Source organism: Amblyomma americanum, chromosome 9, assembly GCF_052857255.1.
Source record: "Amblyomma americanum isolate KBUSLIRL-KWMA chromosome 9, ASM5285725v1, whole genome shotgun sequence".
Taxonomy (NCBI): domain Eukaryota; kingdom Metazoa; phylum Arthropoda; class Arachnida; order Ixodida; family Ixodidae; genus Amblyomma; species Amblyomma americanum.
The window spans coordinates 92,988,263-93,011,263 of record NC_135505.1 but is presented as its reverse complement, the minus strand read 5'-3'; the positions used below and the strand labels follow the sequence as shown (position 1 = coordinate 93,011,263).

The 23,001-nt window shown below is 50.2% G+C and overlaps 1 protein-coding gene across 50 annotated transcripts in view; it reads right to left on the bottom strand.

The window, feature by feature from the left end:
• LOC144103794 (CUGBP Elav-like family member 2) overlaps window positions 1–23,001 on the bottom strand; it is a 541,184-nt gene that overhangs the window by 259,766 nt on the left and 258,417 nt on the right. For 9 of the 50 annotated variants that reach the window (XM_077636449.1, XM_077636453.1, XM_077636450.1 and 6 more), the window contains exon 1: window positions 5,790–6,447. The exons of 34 other annotated variants lie outside the window; for them this stretch is intronic. In XM_077636449.1, the coding sequence (XP_077492575.1) occupies window positions 5,790–5,833 (44 nt within the window). In that variant the 5' untranslated portion in view covers window positions 5,834–6,447. Of the gene's footprint in view, window positions 1–5,789; window positions 6,488–23,001 lie in introns of those variants that run through there. 7 more of the 50 variants (XM_077636448.1, XM_077636461.1, XM_077636462.1 and 4 more) reach the window with 4 other exon arrangements.

Genomic DNA, 23,001 nt, shown 5'->3' with positions numbered 1-23,001 from the left:
CCCCACACGGCCTCGTTATGCACACAAACAAGGCGTTACAGAACATTCACATTTAAGTACCAAGCAACGCGTCCGTATTCTCGAAACCGAAGAAACTGTCCGAGACGAAGCGGTAACCGAAACGGTACATGCTCTCACTGTTATGTGTTGCATGTACCTTCCATTTTCGGTGCACGCTTACACTTTATGTAATTTGCTTACTGTGTGTTGCTTGAGTGTTTTGTGTGCTCGGAAAGGGGACTGACACTTAGTCAGGTATTAGTTGCCTTTTTGTCGGCCTCTTCGACAGAGTTTCCTTTGTATTTCTGTCAAATAAACATTCATTCAATCAATTTAACCGCTCCGAGCTCGAGGTAAACCAGAGAGATGGTGTAAAAAAAAAGGCTCGCTCAACGACAAAAAAACCCAGCCAATCTAAAGGGTGAGGGGCAGAAAGTCCAGAAAAGCCAGAGTAACACGCATTCCTCGACAAGAATAAAGCTTGTTTGTACTCCCACTCGGTGTGTGCCATTAATCCAGTGCACACTCTTATCTTTTATCAGCCGTCTATCGGATCAAATGACGGGTACATATTTAGGAGCCTGCGCAAGCGCGCGTCCGGCAAACACGCACGCCTCGTCCGTGACTCAATCGGTGACTACGCAAGCGCTCGTCGATGAGCCACGCCGGAGCACGGGTTTCACGGGGAGACTCAGACACTGGATCCTGCCCAGCAATGAAACACCTTTCTCTCTCCCCGCACCTTTAACTCTGACCGCCTTTCTTTTTTGCAGCCTTCCCGGTTTCCGCAAAACCACAGATCGAGGCCAGAGAGAGAACAATGGTCAGAAGTTTCCGCCACCGCCTGGCAGACGTTGAAGTAACTGCTTGGTTTACTGGATTTGATATGAACGAGATTAAAGGGAGGTACACCAATGGAAATACGAATTTTTAAGCTTATTTTATTTAGTGTTACGTTTAGTTTTTATTATTGACTGATGTCACCAATCAATCATCAATTCTCTGATTCAATAAGTCACCAATGACCCACCAATTGGGTTGCTATATCGATTTATTAAGTGGGCCGTCATCTTGAATTCCTCGGACTTGGAAAATTTCACGCCGAAGGGAGGTGGTAGCAGACCCCAATAAATCGAGAAACATAACAGCTAACGCTCTTAAAAAACACAAGGCGAGATATATGGGCCATGCTGCCTCTCCTCTGATCGCTTTTCGCAACGCTACCCCCGTTTGAACCTCTGACGCAGCACAAACACCGGCAGAAAGGTGAACGAAGGGCACGCATTGTAAACACATGGGAGCATCTCCACTAGCACACTCCCTTCTATACAAAGAGGTGCCTTAAGCCCCAACTCGATGGACGCATCCTACGCGTACCGGCTGAGCGCCTACGCGCACGGGCGTACGCTGGATCATGTCTGCGCATGCACAAAGCGAGACGCGCGCGCAGGCGCGCGCGTTGCTAGATATCTGTTCATGTCAGATATTTTCGGCCCTGGCGGGCGCGCTGCCGCACGCGCCGGAAGTGGCTCGCTGGTTTGTGGCCAATGAGAGGGCACAGTTCCCGCTATATCCGGAATGAGCCTCCGTGGCGCGCCGACTGATTTTTTTGTCAACGAGCTGCGACAGCCCCCTGCGCAAACATGTCGTACCTAATAAGCAATGAAAAATTAATCGCTGCTGTTGAGAGGCGCCGCTCGCTGTGTCTTGCCAGCCACAAACACCACAAAAATAAGCTCGTTACGGCAGCGTCCTGGAAGGAGGTGGCGGCGGAAATAATGCCGGGAACACCATGTGAAGGTAAGCAGGCACATTGCTCATGACGAGCACTTCATGATTGTAATGTTCTTAAGATTCTTCATGTTTCAATCACGCAGAGAACGTTCACCACATTCAGAAGCGGTGGAAATCTCTCCGCGATAAGCACTGAAATACGTGCCAGTTTGAATGAAAAGCTACTATTAAAACTGCAGTTCAGTTTATATATTACATAACTTGCCTTGCTACTTTCAAAATCTAAAGATTTCAAGCGGCAGTCTAACTGTTTTGGCCAGTTCCAATCTATGAGGTCTAGCAACAACGTGCTAGTGCGCGCACGAGCGCGAGTCAGCGACAGGCTATGGAGCTGCACACCACTTGCGACGCCCGTCGCGACGCGGCGCTGGGCGCACAGGCGCTCTGCACGTACGCGTAGGATGTGCCCATCGAGTTGGGGCTTTAGAAGACAGCTTACTCCCATATAGGCGTACTCGTGTTCTGGAGTGCAGGAGGCGACGTCCATTGGCGAAACAGACATACGTCCGACTGTTCTCTCGCATATCAACCTTTCAGCCGCGCCGCGCTGAAGGCCGTAGAGTTAATGGCTTCAATTCTGTTGCCCACATTTGCTTGTCTTTTAATGTGTGTGCATCGTGTTTGTTATTACGGTTTGTTCAAGCGACACGCTGAAATTTTCACTGGGCTCTGTAAGCTGTACTGGCGGTCTTTGCACTTGGCAACGCCTTTTTAGCATGTGTCCGATTCTGGGGAGGGGGGAGTTGTGAGAGAGAGAGAGAGAGAGAGAGAGAGAGAGAGAGAGAGAGAGAGAGAGAATGACTGCAGGAGCATGAAATAAGATAATAGAAGTTGAAGGAGGAAATGGGCATGCGCAGAACTGTCCACTGGGAAGAACTACGTCATCGGGGGCGGCATACAGTAAGAAAGAGCGACGTTATCATCATTACACCGTTAACTTCTAGCGCGCATACCTAGGGTGACATTTATCACCGCATCGGTCGCACTGGAACTGTGCCCTGGGCGGCGAAGAGGCCGAGGTGTTACGAAGCAACGCGGACAATTAAATCTCCCTTCCTTATCAGCCTCGAAAAAGACTGCGCCGCACATCGATAGCGAGAACGACGTGATGCTCGGAAGCGTTGCGCTAAACGATGTTCACATACGAACGGGAAGAACGCCCTCCGTGAGAAGCGATAGGGCGCGGCTGGTGATTAGCTCTGCGCGGGAATACTACGCGGCGCCTTGCGAGGAGGGCGACGGACGATGACGTCACCGCGCACGAAATGCGACGGAAAGCAAGGGGGCAATGCCCCCACGAAAGCTGTCAATCACGTTGCAAGCCGCGACGTGCGACGGTACTACCGCGGAGATAGTGTGCTCCCAAGTCGAGGTTAATTACTTCGTCCACGTGCCGCGGAAGCGAATGGAAAAATAAATAACAGCGGGACCATAGAGAACGTCATCGAATGATGGAGCTCAAGGATCTAGCAAGAAACGGGACACACCGTGTTTGCAGCAACTTACGACTCAAATAGAGAAGCGCGTGCGATAGCTGCAAACGACTACTGCTCATCCGTTTCAGCACTTACGTGGAGTCACCACCAATAACGATTCCGCGGACGTCTCACGACGAATATGTTTTTTGTCCTTTTTTTATGACCACGACTGAAATTTTTCTGCAATAGTATTAACCACGTTACAGCCACTGTTTCAATACGGTAATAGGAAAAACAGTTGGCGCACAATAGCGGCGCCCGTTAGTCGGTTCGCGATCAGAACGAAGCGATGCCCCAGTCGTAGTTGACACTGCACTGCATGCAAAAGACAGCGCACAATTGACGTTCACGTAAACACACAAGTGACGTCAGCATGCATGACGTCACGAGAAAAGGCGGAAGCCAAGAGCAGGAGACACGGCTTTTGATGCTGGCTGGAAAACTAGACCTGCCTGCGAGAACGCCGAACAGCTTCTTTTCTTCTGATGACTAGCTCCAGGCGACAATACTAGCAAAGTATCCCTCGTGATGTTACCCCTAGGAGACACTTTTATACAGACCCTATACACGCTTCCTAGAAACGATGTTCTCAAGCGGTGCAAAAACGAGCTTACATAGGAGAATTTCGATATACGCGGTAATTAAGCTACACTGTTTTCGCTATAACGGGAGAATAGCGAGACGCGTTTCAGAAGTTGGGCATTCCGCCCAGATAGTCGGGGGTAACGACGACTTGCTCACTCACCCCCCGAAATACGGGCTACAGCTACGCTGCGGGAAGCCCCGGACCCACAAGACGCGCATGCATCGCTCACTCGACGACGACGTCGTCAGAAGCCGTGTCTCCCGCTCCGCGGGCGACGCGCTCGAGTGCGCCTCACTTCACGGTCCGCCGCGCGCGAGAGCCGAAGACAGCGGGACGGCAGCAATAAACGGCCAATTAGGGAGGGCACAAACCAAGGACGACGCTTGCCTCGACCCTCGGCAGCTTTTGCCGCCGCTGCGAAAGGTACAGCGGAGGAGGCTCGGCTGAGCTTACAATGCAAATGCGACAGGCCGCCTCACCGGATCACAGCAAATCATCGCCATCCGGCTCAGCGCGAGTGAAATATGCCCGCGCAGTTCCAAGACGTCTCTCCAGGTTCGCCAGTGACGCTCAGACTGCCGGGGCCCCTGAGAGAATGTCAGGGTTCCTCTGCTTTTTATAGGTATCTATTTGTTCGTTTTTTTTTCGTTTAAGCTACGTGTTCGTACATGATTCCGAGGAAGATTTCCAAGGTTCGCGCGCGTACGAGGTTCCAAGGGCGCTTAGCGTCTTCGGCTCCGCACGCGGTAAGAAGGGGGCGAGCGAGGCCCAGCAGCAGAGAACGGCTGCGTGCGCTCGGAACTAAATATGCAACATACAGAACTTGCGTTGCGAGTCCTGCGGAGCTACAGGCGGACTAGCCTACGACAAACTGCCCTTATGCGACAGGTTACAGCTCGGTAAGTTAGGTTTACTTCGTTCGGGCACTCAAAAAGACCTAACACAGTAAGAGCTCAATTTCGAGGCCCCAGGCTTCTGATCCTAAAACTCCCGAGGAAGCCGTCTGCTTGCCCGTCGGATACGCAGCACGCGCGAAGCGATTAAAGAGACACGGTCCCCTGTTTTGTTGCTGCGCTATGGATCATAACGAGACACGGCGGATATATAACGAAAGGGCACCGACGCGTTCTTTTGCTAGCCATTATTTTGAATACACTATGTGATTAGCGTTTCATTTTCTAAGCTGTCAACCCGTACAAAACGTTAACATGTTTTGGAGTAGGTGCTCGTTATCATGCTTTAGAGTAGGAGCTCGCACTCTGACGAGTTAAGCGGAATTTGCAGTAATACTCATTAGAAATTCAAAAGAGCTGCGCCGGTGTCGAACCACGCTCGAAACAAGCGAACATTGGCACCCAAACCTCCATTTGGTTAAACTAAAACAATCTTTGACTTGAAAACTTCCGGCATGGTCGTGTTTCCTCAAGCTACTCATTCCTCGTTACCTACGCTACTGAAGAAATCAGAAACTAGTGGGAGATTAATACTTTGCAATCATGCAGAATTTCGACACAACCTGAAAAACTCATTTTGTTACCACTGTTCTCTTTTTTTCCTTCGTTCCCCTCCACACGTGTAGGGTAGCCTAGTGGGCATCGCCTGTTTCAGCTCGCTGCCTTTACGTCCTTCTGTTTGATTTTTGACTGAAGCAGTTGCACTAAGGCGTACAGAGTGACAGCTAGCTCGACTGAGGGCGAAACCTCGCACAAAGCGGCGACCAAAACAAGGCACTTTCGTTCCAAGGAAAGCTCAAATGATCCACACTGACCGAAGTTGCTACGGAGTAAAGCGCGCCCACAGCTCCCCCAAAGCGCACGTGGCAAAGGCGCGAATGTTCTCCGTTACTGGGCCTCGCGCGCGGACAGAACTATTCCGCCGTAACGCGTGTTCGTTGTAACGAGAGAGCGAGCGAGCGCCAAAGCAACACTCACGTGAGGCCGCAGTCCGCCTTCACAGCCGGTTGTTCGCACCGCATCCACGGGTAGCGGGCTCACGGCGAACCACAACAACGGAGGACAACGCAGCGGCGGCGTGCCGGCAGTATTCCACTCGGGCGGAGGAGGAACACGTCGAGGCCACAAAGGGAATCACCATCGCGCACACCAAAGAACAAAGGAAGAAGAAAAAAAGGAAACAAAAAGAACACAAAACAAAAACCAACGAGAAGCCGAAGGAACGGTTCACCGGTCGACACCCGCGGCCCACTTGATACACACCGCTGTGCTCCGAACAGAAACAAACAAAAAAAAGGAACGAAACAGACAACCCGCTCTTCACTGTTTCACGTCACGAGGAGCACTGGCATTTCGGTTTAGGTTCACACGCTGGCCTCTCGGGGAGGCAGAAGCAACAAGCGATCTCTCCGACACGCGCACGGAAAAGAACAACTATCGACGCCCGCTATTGTAATGGAGAGCACCGACAGGCTAGGCTGCTTGTTGCGCCCAACCAGCGAGGCAAAGGTGCAGTAAGGCAGCGGCGTAGACGACACGACACGGCGGCGTCCGCGCCGACACGCGACGCGCACCGGAGCAAGGAGTGGAGCACACACACGCGACTTCAGAGCGCTCCGGAGGCGGAGTGCCGACTGAGACCCGACGCCACAGCAACGATCGGTCGCTTCTCCGGCGGAGAAAAAGCGCGGCCAGCGCCCCTAACAAAAACAAAGAGGGCGCCCTCGCAAGCACCGGAGAGAGTAGAGAGAGAGAGATAGGGAAAGGCACGGGACACACGCCTGACTGAGGAGGAGGAAAGAAGCGCCGTTAGCCGGAGGGGAAAACAACGCTGCAGCTCGCAGCGCCACCGCGATCCCCGGTGTTCGGGCCCGCGCTCGCGCACCGGAAGTGATGTCATTCGGGGACGCGACCACGGGCACGACGGACCTCGGGTCGGACCTCTGGGTTCCGTATACTTTTTCTTTTCTGCGGCTTCTTTAGACTATGCATAGTTGTTCCGATCTTTGTCTTAAGACACCACACGTGGGAACGCCTATCTAATCTCCGTGCAGCACTCTATAGTCGGATACAACTCAAGAACCCAGCGGCTTTTCCCCAAAGGAGCCCCGCCTTCCAGCCAATGGCGTCGGCAGATTATCGTGACCCTGCTAGCGTGACAATGCAGGGAGCTACGCCACAATGGAGAGAGGTGCCTATCCCGACCTTGGAATATACCCTTTCATCTACTACTCTCTGCTTTGTCGCACTACCAGGGTCACGAAAATCGGCCGACGCCACTGGCTGGAAGGGGGTCCTTTGACGGGGAAAAGCTGCAGCGATATTGAGTTGTATTCGACTGTAGCGACTTTAGTGAGCACGTGAACAGTAAGTGAACACGTCACAGGCTAGCAAATGAGAAAGATGTCATCGGAGAGGCAGGGAGCATTACTAGTGCACATCCGGGGCCTCTCACGTCGTTCCTCCGATCACAGTACCTTCTCGATGAAATACATTTCTCCCCCGCCTCATCTTGCTACTCTAGCATCATGTGCGAATCAAGTCATCACTAACATAGCGCTCAATAAAAGGAGAAAACAATGCTGCAGTGACGTGTGACGTCACAAGAGGACGCAAACACGATCTTTAAATCTCTAGCCAATGAAGACAGGCAATCGTTCTCGGAAAGCCTGAAAACTCCGTCGGAAAAAAAAAAAAACTACGCTAGGCCGAGCCAACCAGAACTGAGGCTTGGTGCGTTGCAGGCGAGGGAGTCCTGCCTTCTACTTACGTAAGAACCAATTCGGCACCGAGTTCAATTTGCCTCCACGGACGAGTACCAAGCACGCGCACAAAGTAGCGAAGACTTAAGGGCTTTATTCAACAAGAGCAGAATGAGAACTACAGAAGAAAGGCAAAATAAGGGCATGCAGATGTAACGCACGGAACGAAGGAACAAAAAAAAAGCAACCGATTTCAGCCACCTGGAGCTCCCATGTAATAACCCTAGTCCAAAATGTCGAAGGCATTAGGGGGGGTCAAAAACTTATCCGAAGAAACAAATGCAAGGTATGCACTTGGGGGTTTGAGCAACGCCGCAGTGGAGTAAGTAGAGTGGTTTAATGCAATATACCAGCTGCGCGCACCCCTCTCATACGGCCGAAAGCATTAAACCCCCAAGGACGAGCGCGGGCAAATCACATTAAGAACTCCCCCAGCGAGCCACCAAGGCGGCCCAAGATGACGAACGCCCAGTGAAGAGCAAATATGAACCGGACGAATCTGCCGAACTAAGCTAAGGCGCGCATAAAAACTAAGCTCGCAACGTTGAAAAGACAAGAAAAACAAGCGCCGGAGAGACCGATTACTGCCCCGAAGTAACGGTGCTCCAGAAGTAACCTTTTTGTGTGATGTTAGCCGAGTCAGTGGCCCCAGCGAAAGGCGATACCGAAATTTCATTTCGGCGGCTGACCGCACTCATTCTTTTTGATCCGCTAAAACCACTCAAGAGTTGGGGATCATTTTTCTTCGGTATTCTCCGGCAGATTCACTCGCCTAAACGGGCGGTCGGGCGGGGAAGGCCGACCGCAGGCCGTCGTTTCGTAAACGATGATGGCAAACGTATACGAAACTTCGTCTCTCGATTAAGTTCAACCGAATTACGTCTACAAAACAAATAAATAAATCATATGGTGGCTGATGGAAAAACGCGAGCTTCAAATCTAGGATGCGGGGGTTTCTGCGCCGGTAATATGATCGCATCAATCACACAGGTGTGAGACTCAGCCAGCATTCGTGTCATTCGCAGATTAATGATGGTTCACGCCACCGTATTTCATGTCAAATGCATCCTTAGAATACACAAAGCTTTACCAGAAACTGGAGCGAATAAGGCTGTACTCCGTCCAGCGTCTTTCGACTTCACGCACACAGTAAAAACAAACAAAAAAATTCCGAGAACTTGTCTACGCAAAGCTGCCCTAAGTGTTTCTCAGTACCTGTAATTAGCTTCTATGTACTCCATACAACAATACATCCCCCAACGCAGCACTCGCATACAAAAACTACAAAAACGTGTAATTCCACTCCACTCAGCCGCGTTCTACTAAACCTGATTATTTCAGGAACAGAACATCAGTATGGTCGATATTTAGCTCACGGCAAGGTATTACGTACTATGAGTTGTGATCCATAGCGCAGCAACAAAACAGGGGACAAACACAATTAGCGCTTGTGTTTGTCCCCTGTTTTGTTGCTGCGCTATGGATCATAACGCATACCCACTAGCCCGAACCATCCCCTTGTTAAGTATTACGTAACTTACGTGCATTACTGTACAGTCTTTGCCAAAAATATACAGCCCAAGGGGCTTGCTTCCAAGCAATGTAGCGGCGCTCTTAAGCACATTTGACAGTCCTAAGCTTGGGAGGGCTGAGAACTAAAGTTCCTCCCGCCTTCGTGAGATTAGGGACCATGAGTATGTAAGAGGAGCTGGGCTCCAGGGCTCAGAAGCAGACCCCTTGGCCTGTGTACTCTCGATAAAGACTGCACATAGCGTAACTAATGCCAAACTATCCCTGTGCTACAGAAATCATGGTGACTACAAAGTTCTTCCTACGACGGAAAGCCAAGCGGCAGCTGGAATCCTCCCGGTGTCATTCGTACGCGTCAACCAGCAAACGCGGAGACACGAAAGCGACCCATCCCACACGTACCCCCTAGTCATGCTAGCCTCCTCGGAGAACGCGTCGAGGTTAGAGGGCAGCCGCTACCTGGCGTTGGGTCTTGCAGCTCACTCTGCTCGCTCAATCAGAACTGCTGCGTCTGGGAAGGGTGCCCCAGCCCACGATATCGCGATGAGCAACGTACTTCCGGCGAGCAGGTACGGTACGCGGAGAAATATTCAGCGTCCCCCGCGCTCCCGATGGCTATTCGAACGGGGGAAGAAGGCACGCTAAAGAATATCGACCTACAGCAGAGCCGGCTATGTATAAGGCGGGAGATATCAAGAAAACAAAGAGAAAAACGCAACTATACAAAGCAGAAAAAAACACCCCTCGGGAACAGTCTCATCGAAAGCAAAGATCATGGAGGGGAAAAGAAAAATCTTTAATTTCCTGTCCCGGCCAAGAGCCCGCACTTCGCGTGGGGCCGTAAAGGCAGAGAAACTACAAAGAAGGCCAAACGCAAAATCTCCGATGACGAAAAAAAAAAACGCGCACACACGCACACACACGCAAAAGACAGATTGGAAAAGAAAAACGCTAAGAAACGACGCTGCAAGAGCTGGGGGAAAAAGAAAAATCGGGAAAGCGCGAGAGGGGAGGCTTATACCGGGATTACGTTCTAATGAACAAACCAGATCCCTGCAATGCAAGCCTCGACTCGCTCCCCCACTCCATCTCTCTCCGTGTCCCAAGTACCCTTCGTAAATAAAAAAAAAAACTTTTTTCATTCCCAGCAGCCATGCAGGGGCAGCAAGCACGTGGCGAGAGGGAATCGAGCCTCCCCAAAAAGGGATGGAAGGAGGAGGGGGGTGGGCGTGCACGCCGCGTCCACCGCCGTTAAATTAATAAAGATCGAGCGGAGCAAACGGGAAAGGAGGAAGGGAAAGGAAAGGAAAACAGGGAGCGACGAAAGCGAAACAGCCTTCGGAGAGAGAGCTGAGGAATGGCCACGAGGGAGGCACTGCTCTCTATCTACGAGGACCTTGGTCGCGCAGTAGCGTACGCGAGTCTCGGCGCTCGCCCTTTAAAAGGGCCCCGCCGCCACGTGCCCTGCTGCGGGACGACCGACCCGCGTGAAGGGAGCCGCGGTGCTTTTAAAAGCCCGCCAAGAAGACTTTACGCTGGCCCCACGTGGATGGATCGCAAAGATTAAAAAGTAAAGCATAGGGACGCTTAAAGTGAGAGATTCGAACGGAGAGAGACGACTTCAATCAATGAACGTTTCCAGGAAACGAACGCTGCAATTTGGGGCGCGTCACGCGCGGCATCCAGGGACCCAGAACGACCGGAATGCAGTCCACATACGCAAGGATGAATGGACGCGGAGGGAGGGGCGTGGCGGAGAGGCAGAAATTCCAAGGCATCAAGGTGTCTGCCTGTGGCCATACCCTGTAGCGTCCAGCTTCATTTGAACTCCGCAGTGAAGGAATTGTATACTCGAATGCAATTCCAGCCAATGGCGTCGGCCGGATATCATGAATCTCAACGTGACAATGCAGGGAGGCGACCAGCAGCTTCCATCCGCCACTCCCTGCAGTGTCACACTAGCAAGTTCCTGAAAACGCGCCGACGCCATTGCTGGAACAGGGTGCTTTGAAGGGGGAAAGCCGCTTTTTTCTTGAATTGTATCCGAGTACAGCGCAGTACATCCTAGCGATAAGTGATCACTGTCACGTCAAGCTGCGCAGCATAGTGTGGCCTTAATTCCATGGTCAATCCAATTACCGACTTTTGTTTCTTGTAGTCCATGGACGCAGCCTTTGTCCAAGGACGCCCCTTGATACGGTTCCTAACCCATTGGAACTCTGTTTCTTCCCGAGACATCCTGCAACGTCTTAGGGTGAGCAATGTCCGCTTAGGAGGAACATGGAGAAAGGAGGGCCGAAGGCGGTTTCGTGGCGATTTCGTAAGAAGAGCTTACACAGTGAGCGGAAAGTTGCACATGCAAAGGCGACTAAGCAAGCGAGAAACGCGAACGCGCGAGCGCCACGCGCACGAGAGAGCGCAGAGCGCCACTCTCGTCTTGCGCGTGCTTGGGAGAGGAGATAGTCACTTGGGGGTGCGAGAGATTGCGACTAATAATAACCCTTCGCAAAGATCAAACCGGCGGCATATTATTACCCGAAGCACGCACACTTCTAGCCGGCCCCTTCATATCCGACGGCAGCAGAGGGGCACTAATGAAAGCCGCTACCCCGGGAGACAAGTTAGTCAATTAAACAAGCAGAGGAAAAACGCATCAAAACTGATTCTTTTTTCCTTTTTTTTCTTTTATCGCCAGCTAAGCGCAGGTCGCTACCGCGCCTACGCTCGTTTCTTGGTAACGCGCCAACTTGACCCTACACACTCCGGGAGTTGCCTGCTGTAGTCCGGCGCGCGCCACGCATCGACGGAGTCTGTGCCGCGTAACTAAAGGTGGGACCAGCGTGATATACTACCGGACCAACTTTCGAGGCCCGCAAACAAAACGCCGAAAGAAATGCGCAGCTTACAGAAGCACGGGGCCACGTCCGCTCGAATACGACGCAAGCACACCTCGTCAAGTTTCAACTGCGCAGAGCGGCTAGAGATATCGCAGATGCATGCATGCGCGAAGGGCGAAGTGTTGACGGGAGGAAAGAAAGAAAGAAGGAAGGGAGAATAAAGAAAGAAAGAAAACGGAAGGAGGTAGATCAGGCAACGGACGGATACGTTTCAAGGGGGAGAGGGTCGAAGGACGAGAAAAAGGCGGAAAGAAGGAAGGTTAGTTTTGTAAACAAAACGCGCACGCACAGCCCTCTACGAGCCTGAGTACCCGGGTTCGAACCCCACCGCGGCGGCCGCGCTTCGATGGTGGCGAAACGCGAAAGGCGCCCGTGTGATGTGCGATGAGAGTGCACGTTAAAAAAGATCCCGAGGCGGTCGAAATTATTCCGGAGCCCTCCACTACGGCACCTCTTTCTTTCTTCTCTCGGCCTCTCCTTTCTCCTCTTTCCCCCAGGGTGCGGTTCAGGTGTCCACCAAGATAAGTGAGACAGATACTGCGCCATTTTCTTTCACCCCACAACCGATTTACGAAATTTACATTTATAGCCCTTTACGATGCATCCCTTTCTGTATACAGTCCCTGCGACCGCTCTGGCTTCTATGTGTTCCCGGAGAGGAACGCCCTGTCGAAAGCCAGGAGGTATATATGGCGTACCACCGGGTCAGCCGGTGCACATCCGTCCCACTTGTGATTGTAGGCAGCCAAATAATTGTAGACAGCCTGTAATTGTCTGATACCGGCAGCCACGGATATTTAAAGGATTTTTCCACCATTCAGATGCGCTGCCAAGCGGCGCCGCCGTCGCGACATCTGAGATGCCCACTGCGGCACGCGCTGCCCCATAGCGTATCCGACCGGTGCGCAAATATCGTACAGACCAGGGGTACGTCATAAACCCAATGCGCCTATTTCGGCACTAGTTGCAAACGCTAATGCGACAGCGTAAACGCTTGCCGAGACATGGGCGTCTCCCTTGAGGACCCTGAAATCGCTGCGTTACGCTTTAGCGAGAAACGCTCCTACAACTTCACGTATAGCTCTCTCAGCACGCACGACGTGAACAGTTGTGCGATGTAAAAAACAAAAAGAAAACACCACAACAGCGTGTGCATACTATGTCTTTTATTGCTTCACGAATTCCTCGGCGTCAGTGTAGGATACTGTGCTGAGGAAGCAGACAGACAAGTTTATTACGCCGAAACGTGCAGAAAAACACGTTCGATTTCCGCCCGCAGTGATCTTTGAAATTAACGTAACCAGTGCGACATAGACTGTCAAAGCCGGGAACAAGAAAACCACTAGTTTTAGTTAGCGCCAAGAAAAAAAAAACAAAGTTTAGAGAAACAGTCTGCAAACAAGGACAGCCTTATCGCTGACTCGCAAACAAGGCTTCGAAGAGCGAGCCTGGGGGCAAACACATCGACGCTTCCGGTTATGAGTCGGTATTACTAAGTACACACCGTTTACTACCTACCTCCCCCCCCCCCCCCCCCGCTAACGCTGTATACGTGAGTGCCCTACGGAAACAGCACCGTCGATAACAGCGGCGGTGGCGTTACAGTGGATGAAGCGGACAAGAACGCGAATAGAAACTATTATGAGAAGGCAGTGAATTCGCTCAGCAAGACAGCGCGTGTGCATTCGCAGAAAGAGATAAAAGAGAAAAAAACAGCGAAAACATTGGGTAGACTGCGATGAATACTATACGCCGTCGATTGATATTCATGCCGCAACGTTGAACGACGTCTTACGCTAAAATCACAGCGACCTCAGTCAAAAGACGAGCGAAAAAGTGGAACCTGCGATTACAACCCTAATGGTGAATCGCCTACGATATTCCACAATTTCTAAGAACAGAGTTCAAGTCGAAGAGCAGTCTTTTCGGCGCAGTGTTTTTAGCGGTGTAGCACATCAGAATATATGCTAAGACATGTTACCTGGCTAGAAAGGACACTTATGAACATGCTAGTGTGCCAATGCAGGCAGTGGCAGATGAAAGGCGGCAGTCCCCTCCCTGCGCTGTTGTGCCGCTGCCTGCATTGTCACGCTAGCAGTGTTCCGAGAACCCCCCGACGCCATTGGCTGGAAGGGGGTCATTTGACGGGGAAAAGAAGCTCCATTCTTGAGTTGTGTCCGATTACTGAATTGCTGACGATCAGAAAAGGTCAGGCCTTGAGGAGTCGCGATCGCGAAGATGCACAAGTTGCGTTACACGGAATCGCGACAGCGGCAGCAAAGAAAACAACAATCAAGAGCTCCCAGAGTTTATACAGGATAGCTAAACAACAAACAAAAAACAACAAACAGTTGGCCCCGAGTCAATCTTATGACTCACCACGAACTCGTGTGCAGTTCAGCGTACAAGAGGAAAGACTTGGCGCGCAAACATAAAATAAGCAAAAGAAGCGCACGAGCACACACCTCTCGAAGCAGCAGAATTTCTTCACAGCTTTCCCCATAAGATACGCCATCAGTGAAGCTCGGAGCGGCAACTGCGAAGCCTGCGCCAACCTTCGAATAACGACGACTCTTTCGATAAGGGAAAAAGATAAATCCTAAAGCGTGCTAAGCAATAACACAAAAGCAGCGGTTCATATATGCGCCGGCCGAAGACGAGTATCTGCATACGTGATAGAAAAACAAAGGAAAAACAAAAACAAAGGCGGGTCTCTAAAGTCAGTACAACTCGGGTCTCCGACTTTCCTTCGAACGTCTCTGTCTGGCTCGGATGGCGCCTTTCGGCGCATATCTTCAGTTCATCCGTCTAGCCGGCAAGTCAAGGTCCCCGCGGAGGCTGTCTTCGCTTCTCTCACCGAGTCGTCTCTCTTTTCCTTTATATACATTCCCTCTTCCCCCACGGCGGTACGGCAGCACGTGAAACCTGGCCAGCGTCGCTCAACGACTCCAGCGCCCCTGCCGCCTATTTACATTCCACCTTCCAATTTACGCGCGCCGCTTATTTTCCTGCGCGCAGGCAGCGGAGGGCGCCCTTGCGCCATACCCAGACGATGAGACAGCCCCAACCTTCCGTTTCACATTTCATTTCACCCGGTCACGACCGTCAGATGTTTCTCTCTCTCTCTCTATCCCCGCTTTCCACAGAGAGATGCATTCTCCATTCTCAGGTGTTTCAAAACACTTTTCAGCATTGAGCAACGGAACTGAAGGTTTCAAAGACCTCATCTGCCCCATCTCTTTGAGGGGAAGCCACAGAGGGTGCTGGCTGAGCTTCGGGCTTTCTGAATTGCGATATCGTCAGCTCCCTTCGGACCATCGGTCACGCCATCAGTCGCGGAGTTTCGACAGGTGCGAAAAACGAGGCGGAAATCAAAGAAGGTGAGGAAGGCGATTCCAGAAGGTTGGCCGCGAACACCCGCGAAGGTCAGAAGCGTTGCGCCACTGAGCACGACGGCGTTAACTTGTGAAAAAAAGTCGAACGGGCCCTCGGCATAGCGAAAGCGCGAGGCAGCGTATATTGCTACACGCATGAGAGTTTCGAGGAGTCGTCACATATGCATACGACAGACTGGGAAAGTTGACGTTACTTCTTCGACAGTTCACACCCCGATGCATCTGTGACGCATAGATTTCGAGTGCTCATTTTTTTTCTTTTGTTCTTACCTGTTCACAGTACTGCCCCAACGATGAAGCATATAAGAACTAGGGCATGCAAGTACTGCGTTTACGACACGTTTCCCCTTTGTATTACGTGAAAGAAAAATGGTTCACCCTCGTCTAACACAGCACAAAAAAAAATTGCGCGTACTGCCCTGAAACATGCGCGACGCTTTTATGAAAACTGTCCTTGCGTTGTCACAACGAAGACGAAGAAGCAAAAACGACAAACGTCGCTTCGAAGTCAATCCGGGCTTTAGACACGCACATTTCCAATCCTCCGTCGATACGACTGACGATCCGTGTGGGCTAGCGATATACGTGACACACTAGCAAATTTATTGTAATTTCAACCGATCGATGCATCGATCGAATGTCATTCGACCTTTTTCGGTGCTGCATGGTCAAAAAATAATGCCATTCGCAAACGACAGCGATGACGATCAGCGAAAAAAAAGCGCAATTTAGAGACATCAGTGCGCATAAAAGGTGCTTTGCATTGTTGTGTAGCATTTAAAAGCGAATATAAACATTTCTGCGCAATATTATTAAAGGCTTCAAATCTCATTTTCTGCTATTGTGCAGGCTGCTGCCGAGACCGAGAGTAACGGCTATCCACGAAAAGCTCTAGTGCGAATAGCTTCACGCAAAAATGAACATTTTCTTTTTTGCAGAGCTAAATAAACACAACCCTAGAACTTTGGCGGTGTGCAAATTATTTTTTGGCGTTGCTTATTTCTGCTGCGTATCTGGTGCCCAGAAGTATACGTTCGGTTCGAGCCTGAATGCGAATGAGTTCCCGAAACTCATTCGGTGGCTCACATCATTCAAATCCAATGACATTAAATGTTCCCGTGTAGCAGCCGATTCATGACATTACAAGCTATTGAAATTCGATTCGAATGATATTAAATCTGCTAATGGGAGAAGGGTACAACCATAGAGTTTCTTACTACTGACTAGAGAGAAAGCTGGCGGCGCTGCACGTGTATCTTCATGGGCGCGCAAAACATCATGGGGCGATGAGCTACTTGGTGAACACAGTAGGTTTTTTTCAGGAACACAGAGTGGCGTTACTAAGATGTCCCATTCCGTATCCACGGCGCGCTCCGCGCACAGACGATTTCGGCGTAAAAGTAGTGTACAAAAATCATAGTAGCGAAAATGCAACAGCACACGACGCCAATAAAAGGTTTTGTTTCCCAAAATGCTGTGCAAAAACATTTTAAAATGTTGAAGCGACAACATTTTTTTCAAAAAAATATTTTTTAAAGTGCGCCTGTTAAGCACAAAATATCGGCTTTTGTGGTCTACAATGCTTGGCGAATAGGAGAGCAAGCGATCGGTTATTTTGAGCAAACTTTGCATTTGCATACTTTTCTGCTCGTTTGCTACAATTTATAGACAGAATATTGAATGATAGGACATTCTTGATTATCGAACAACGTTTGTTTTTTCATTATTTTGGGGGGCAAAAGTTGTAGTTCTGCAGTCGGTAGCTCTCCGCCCCATGATGCTTAGAGCGCCCATGGTGGTACAGGCGGTCTCGAGGAATCTCCATGCAAACTCCCATAGGCGGGGCGCCAGCTTTCCCTCTAGTTAATAGTAAGAAAATCTATGGGTACAACTCCCTGCTCGCGATAACGTGCACACACTGCTTGCAGTGCGAGAGTCCAGACAAACTGCGCCTGGTTTTAAACGCGCGTCAGCGTAACGCAACAACAGCAACACCGACAGCTTTCGCAAGCACACATTTGACAATGACGGTCGCGATCACTTAGCGTCGAATGCGCGTTTATTTCCTATTTATTTAGGCTATAGGATCACGCAAGTGCCAGCCAGATTCCAGAACGTTTGCAGCGTACACTGGATACACAAATACGCCCACATTAGACTAAAAATGGAATAAGCTGTCCTCCAGCGCACAGCTTTTATAAAAGGAACTGCGCTAGGGGGCAGGTTACTACTTTTTTGCTCCTCTCTCTATTTAGGGTGCAGGCTCGTAAGGCTGTTAGGTGATCCCGCAAGGTGTGTTCGGGATAAGCGTGACGGTTTAAGCGTGACGGGTTAAGCCTGACTGTTTAAGCGTGACTGTTTAAGAGCGACGGGCTAATAGTGACAGGTTGAGCGTGACGGGTTAAGCGTGACGGGGCAACAGTGACAAAATATTTGATTTGGCTTTCTGTCCATGGTTCCTAGAAGAGGTCGGTAAGAAAAAAAAAAACGAGGGACTACGCACACAAGCAGAAACCGGCGAGACCAGAATGTTGAAGTTCGATCGAAGCGGAAGGCAGGCAGCGACGCCTCATCAGAAACAGAAACGGATGAAGAGCAACAGGACGCAAGGTGAAAGCGCCGAAATCAATCGGAAACGCGAACGACTGAAGGGGAAAGGAAAAAAAAAGCCGCCTTACGTCGGAAACCGATAAAAAAAAATAGAAAGAAGGCGTAAAAAGAAATCCACGCAAAAAAATATAATAAAGGCCAGGAGAAAAAGAAATTCCCTTCCTTGATCGAAGGAGAATCGCAATTTGTAAATACAGCTCAGGGTCTCGCCCGGCAGAGACAGCGAGTGCCTCTTCAGCGGCCTCCGCCGGGCAAACAAAAACGTCAATATTCAAACGACACAAATACGAACAGGGGGGAGCGTTGCGCACCTTCGGGGCCGATGTGAGAGGGAGAAGGTAAGAGATGAGAGCAGGGCAGAGACAGAGGAGGAAGATGAGGAGGACAGTAAATCGAGAGCGGAAGAGGCGCATTCAAAACGGCGCGGGCGGCGTTCTCCCCGTGCGCTAGCCAAAGATGCGGGCGAAAGCGCTTTTGTTTTGTTTTGTTTCCTTTTTTTCTCACACTCCCGCGTCGTCTCCTCCCATCGCGCGCTCTTTTATTTACGCGCCTTGTATTTGCTCGCACTCGAATTTCGCCAGCGCCGGCAAATTGAAACTCGCGCAAGGTAGAGGAAGAAAGGCGAAAAGGGACGCGTGCGCGCGCGGACAAAACGAGGCGAAAAAAAGAAAGAAAAAGGGATGGAAAAGAGAGAGAGAATGTCCGAGCAAACACTGCAAAGCAACTCTCCAGGCATCGACCGAGGCAGACCAGGGGAGAGGGGAATTATAATGAGACAAAAATGAAACGCACAACACCAAGCTTCACTTTTTTTTTTCTAATGAAACGGAAAGTGCAAGAAGCGTCGAAGGCAAATATAAAACGAAATGATAAAAAATATAAAGAGAAAGATGAAAGGGACTAACAAAGTCGGAGTAATCCAGACCATGGAAAGGATGAAACCAAGAGGAAGAACGCGGCTTCGGCGCGGACGGTGAGAAGCCCCGACGTAGCACGCTGAGCAAGATGGGGAAAAAATAGAAATACACAACAAAGCTCGTGGAATGTGCTCCATGCGCAAATGCCAGTTTTCGGCTAAGGTCGCCAGGACAGGTTCCCCGCGATGACTGTACCTATAGCATATTCTGAAGGATGGCCCCCGATATGCATCGAAGCGAAGGAGCAGCATTTTTACTCGGGGGACATTTTCCTCAACGCTATATACAGAGTAGAGTATGCAAATCCGATGACGCATTCGCCGAAGCGCTCACGGAAGACGCGCAAAGTGCTGGGGAGATGTTAGTCTGATTTTTTTAAAAGTACGTGTACTTATCTCCGGAACGGCTGGTTTATCTTTGATTAGGCTCACGTGATCCGTAGCATGACGCCACACGCATCGCTATAGAAGTGCAGAGCCCTGCTAGGGATTGAACGCCAGAGATGTTTATTTATGTATTTATTTCAAAAATACTGCCTACTGCCTTTTAGTAGTCATGGCAGGAGTGGTACAAGGTAGGAAGGTACAAATAATGACAACACAGAAGATTTGGCGTCGGCGCTACTATTTTCGGCGTAGTTCGTTATGTTAGACTTATCGCCTCATTCGTGCATTTCTTGACAGCTTCAGTCCCCCCACCTGGCGTTTCTACCTTCAAATCGAACCCGAGTACCTCTCGCACTGTCAGCACCATTTTTTATGGCAATCGGTACTGAAGACTATGACGGCCCAGTAACGTTAAGCGCAAAAACGCGACACCGTCAGGTCGCACCAATGAGGGGCGACCATAATATTACTTGCCGCACACGACCCGCCTCACATTACCCTAGCGTTAGAAGCAGCAACGCGACACGCTACAGGTCCGTTACCGAAAACGGGTCAGCAAAAGCACGCAACGCAACAGAGGCAGCTTAGCGGAGAAGCGCGCTTCTTTCCCTTTTCTAAAAGGGAGCAAATCGAACGGCGAGACAGAGTGCTTCTTTTCAAAAGGCATTTGCATTAAACGCGCGCCGCGTCGGGCGCGAACCCGAAGACGCCCCGGGTTCCCGAACAATACGCACTCCACTCAAGCAGCCAAATCTGCGAGGGGAAGAGCAGCAGGCGAGGAGCGCGACGCCCGGCTAGGGAAGCCCAGGACTCCCTCCTCTCTGCATGGGTGGCTCTGTGCACGGAAGACGGGAAAATAAAAATGGGGAAAAGAAGGCGACGTCGAAGCTCCCGCCAGAGACTGAGAGCCCGCCAATAACACGCCCAAGCTTTGGGCAAATACGCAAATGCGTTCGCATGTGTACACACACACGAGAGAGCTGGATGCAGCGAAAACTTTTCGGAAGAGCTGCCAGCGGCTTAAAAGAAAGGGAGAAGCGACCGGTTCCCCAATAGGGATGCGCCCCCTTTTGAAAGGGAAAACGGGGTAAACAGCGCACTCTACACCGGGAGCGAAGACGCGGGAGAGAGAGAGAGAAGGTGAAGAGAAACAAAAGGAGTTTTGATGCCGAATGTGTTACCGCGGCCGAAAGCGCAGCTCGCGAGCTCGTCCAACGGTGAGATGATAAACACCGAAGCTTTACTCGGGATTTATTCAATCGAGTTCGGCTTATTCAGAGCGCGCGTCCGTGCTATTCACTTTTATCTTTCGACCGCTTTTCTTTATTTCCTTCCGGCTACTTCGCAGCTCGGAGTTCTCCAGCTTTCGCGTTTTCATTACCATTCTTTTTTCCCCGGCGACGCGTCTGCTGATCCGCCTTCACGAGAGGGAATTTTCGCAAGCAGATCGACAATCTACATTCAAGTTCTGCCCCGCGAAAGAGGCTCGCAGGTAGGAAGCTTCTCACGGCACACAGCGCAAGAGATAAAAAAAAAGCGAACGACGGCCCGCGCTTATAGAAGATAGCGGTAGGGAGCTCCGACGATATTCTTGAGCAATCCTCAGGTGAGCTCCGCGCGAGCGTTTTCTCAAAGCGGCGCCATCGGCTGAGTGGGTGCAATTTTGTTTTGCCCATTATTTCGGAACCCATCACGTATTTTCACCCGGCATCTTTTACTCTGAAGAGGCTTTGTGATCCCTGCATTTTTTTTTTCTCGAAGCACTGCGCTTTAGTAATCCAAACGGAGTACTGACTGACTAAACTAAATGTTCCCTTCCGCTTCTGAAATCGAAATCCAGCCTAATGCTTCGCTGAAGCCTATAATAATAAATCCAGTAGACAAGGGGTTTCTACACATCTCTTGCATTTCAAACGCTGCTCGTTCCAACTATTATCGGATACAACTCGAGAACCAAGCGGCTTTCTCCCGACAAAGCACCCTCTTCCAGCCAATGGCGTCGGCCGATTCTCATGAATCTGCTCGCGTGACAATGCAAAGAGCAGCGTGACAATGATCCCCGACCATGGAGGGAGGGGACAATCCCCTTTCATCTGCCACTCCCTGCACTGTCAGGCTAGCAGACTCATGAGAATCGGAGGACGCCACTGGCTGGAAGGGGTCCTTTATCGGGGAAAAGCAGCTTCATTCCAGAGTTGTATTCAACTATAGATATATCTACAACTTCCTCTAAGTTTAATGTGGTCACTACATTCGGACATAGCTCAAGAGCGAAGCGCCAGACACCTCAAAGAAGGCATTCCAGTCAATGGCGTCCGACGATTTTCATGACAGCGCGGTTAATTCGTTTAAGCCATGGTTCATCCCGTTTCATTTGTCACACCTGCGATTTCACGCTAGATGGTGAAAGAGAACCAACCTCATGGTTAATTTTAACAATCAGTCGACGCTACTGGCTTGGTGGACTCCTTTGGAGGAATTTATCACTTCGTTGTTCAGTTGCACCCGACTATAGCAACATTGCAGTTGCTGTGTCGGTAATACGGTGGTTAGGAACAGAGCTCGCATTACTAAAACCAATTGAATAACGCCCGCGCTTTCGAATGTGACCTTCCAGAGTCTTTTTAAGCTTCCTGCATATCGAACGAGTGAGTTACGTCGTACGAGTGACAAGCCCAATAATCTACATTAATGACCCTTGTAACCGCGCGTGCCCAGCCATAAACCAACCAATTTCACCCATGCATCACGTCGGCGCCGCTACTAATTAGAAGCACAGCTCTGCGCCACCGTCGACGTTCCACCATGACTACAATTGGTAGCCCATCTATACAGCGCGAGCTGAATAAAGAACGTGAAAGGTTCCGCCATGCCAGCACACAGCTCGATGCCCCGCCGATGCATTTATGTAACCAGCGTTATAGTTCCAACTGCCGAGGGAGCCAGCCTTTCCAATTAGACTACATCTGCTGGCTGGTACTGATCACGACAACGTTCCCCTTAAAGGACCATAGGCACAATACTTTTGCTTAGGACGTAAGCAAACAAGTGCTTCATTTTCCGTTATGAATATACATTTTGAGGATGGACAGGTTTGAGGAAAACAGCTGCAGAAGCAGCTTGACAAGTCTTGAAAGCCGCTTATCGGCAGCAGCAGCAATGCGGGATGACAATGCTTTGAAAACAATGATAAAGCACACGCAAGAAAACCGGAAGAAAAGAACGAAAAAAGAACGAGAAAGCAAACAAAAATAGTTCATTTTACAAGTTGTACAAAAAATCACAATACAGGCGACATCGACAAAATAATACACTCAAACTAATCACAAAAGATGCGGATATCACCAGGATTAGAGGTAGCGATTATACAGCAACACTTATGACTAGCCGGAACAATAGGCACAAAATCAACATTAGCGACGAAAATAATTGCACAGACTGGATAATGAAACATGTAAAACATCGATGCTCTCCAAGATCAGTGTGTTAAGCAAGCCAAGTAGGGTGTAAGAAATCATTTGCTTAATATAATTAGTTCGCGGGTGCGCAACGTATACCAGTACTGCGGACATCGCGCTTGGTAATGGAGTATATTATGTTTAAGACTAGCTGTTAAGCAAAACATGTATGAATGTATTCTTCTTTCAAATGACGCGTTAGCAATTAAAATACATGGCTCACCACGTCGTATTA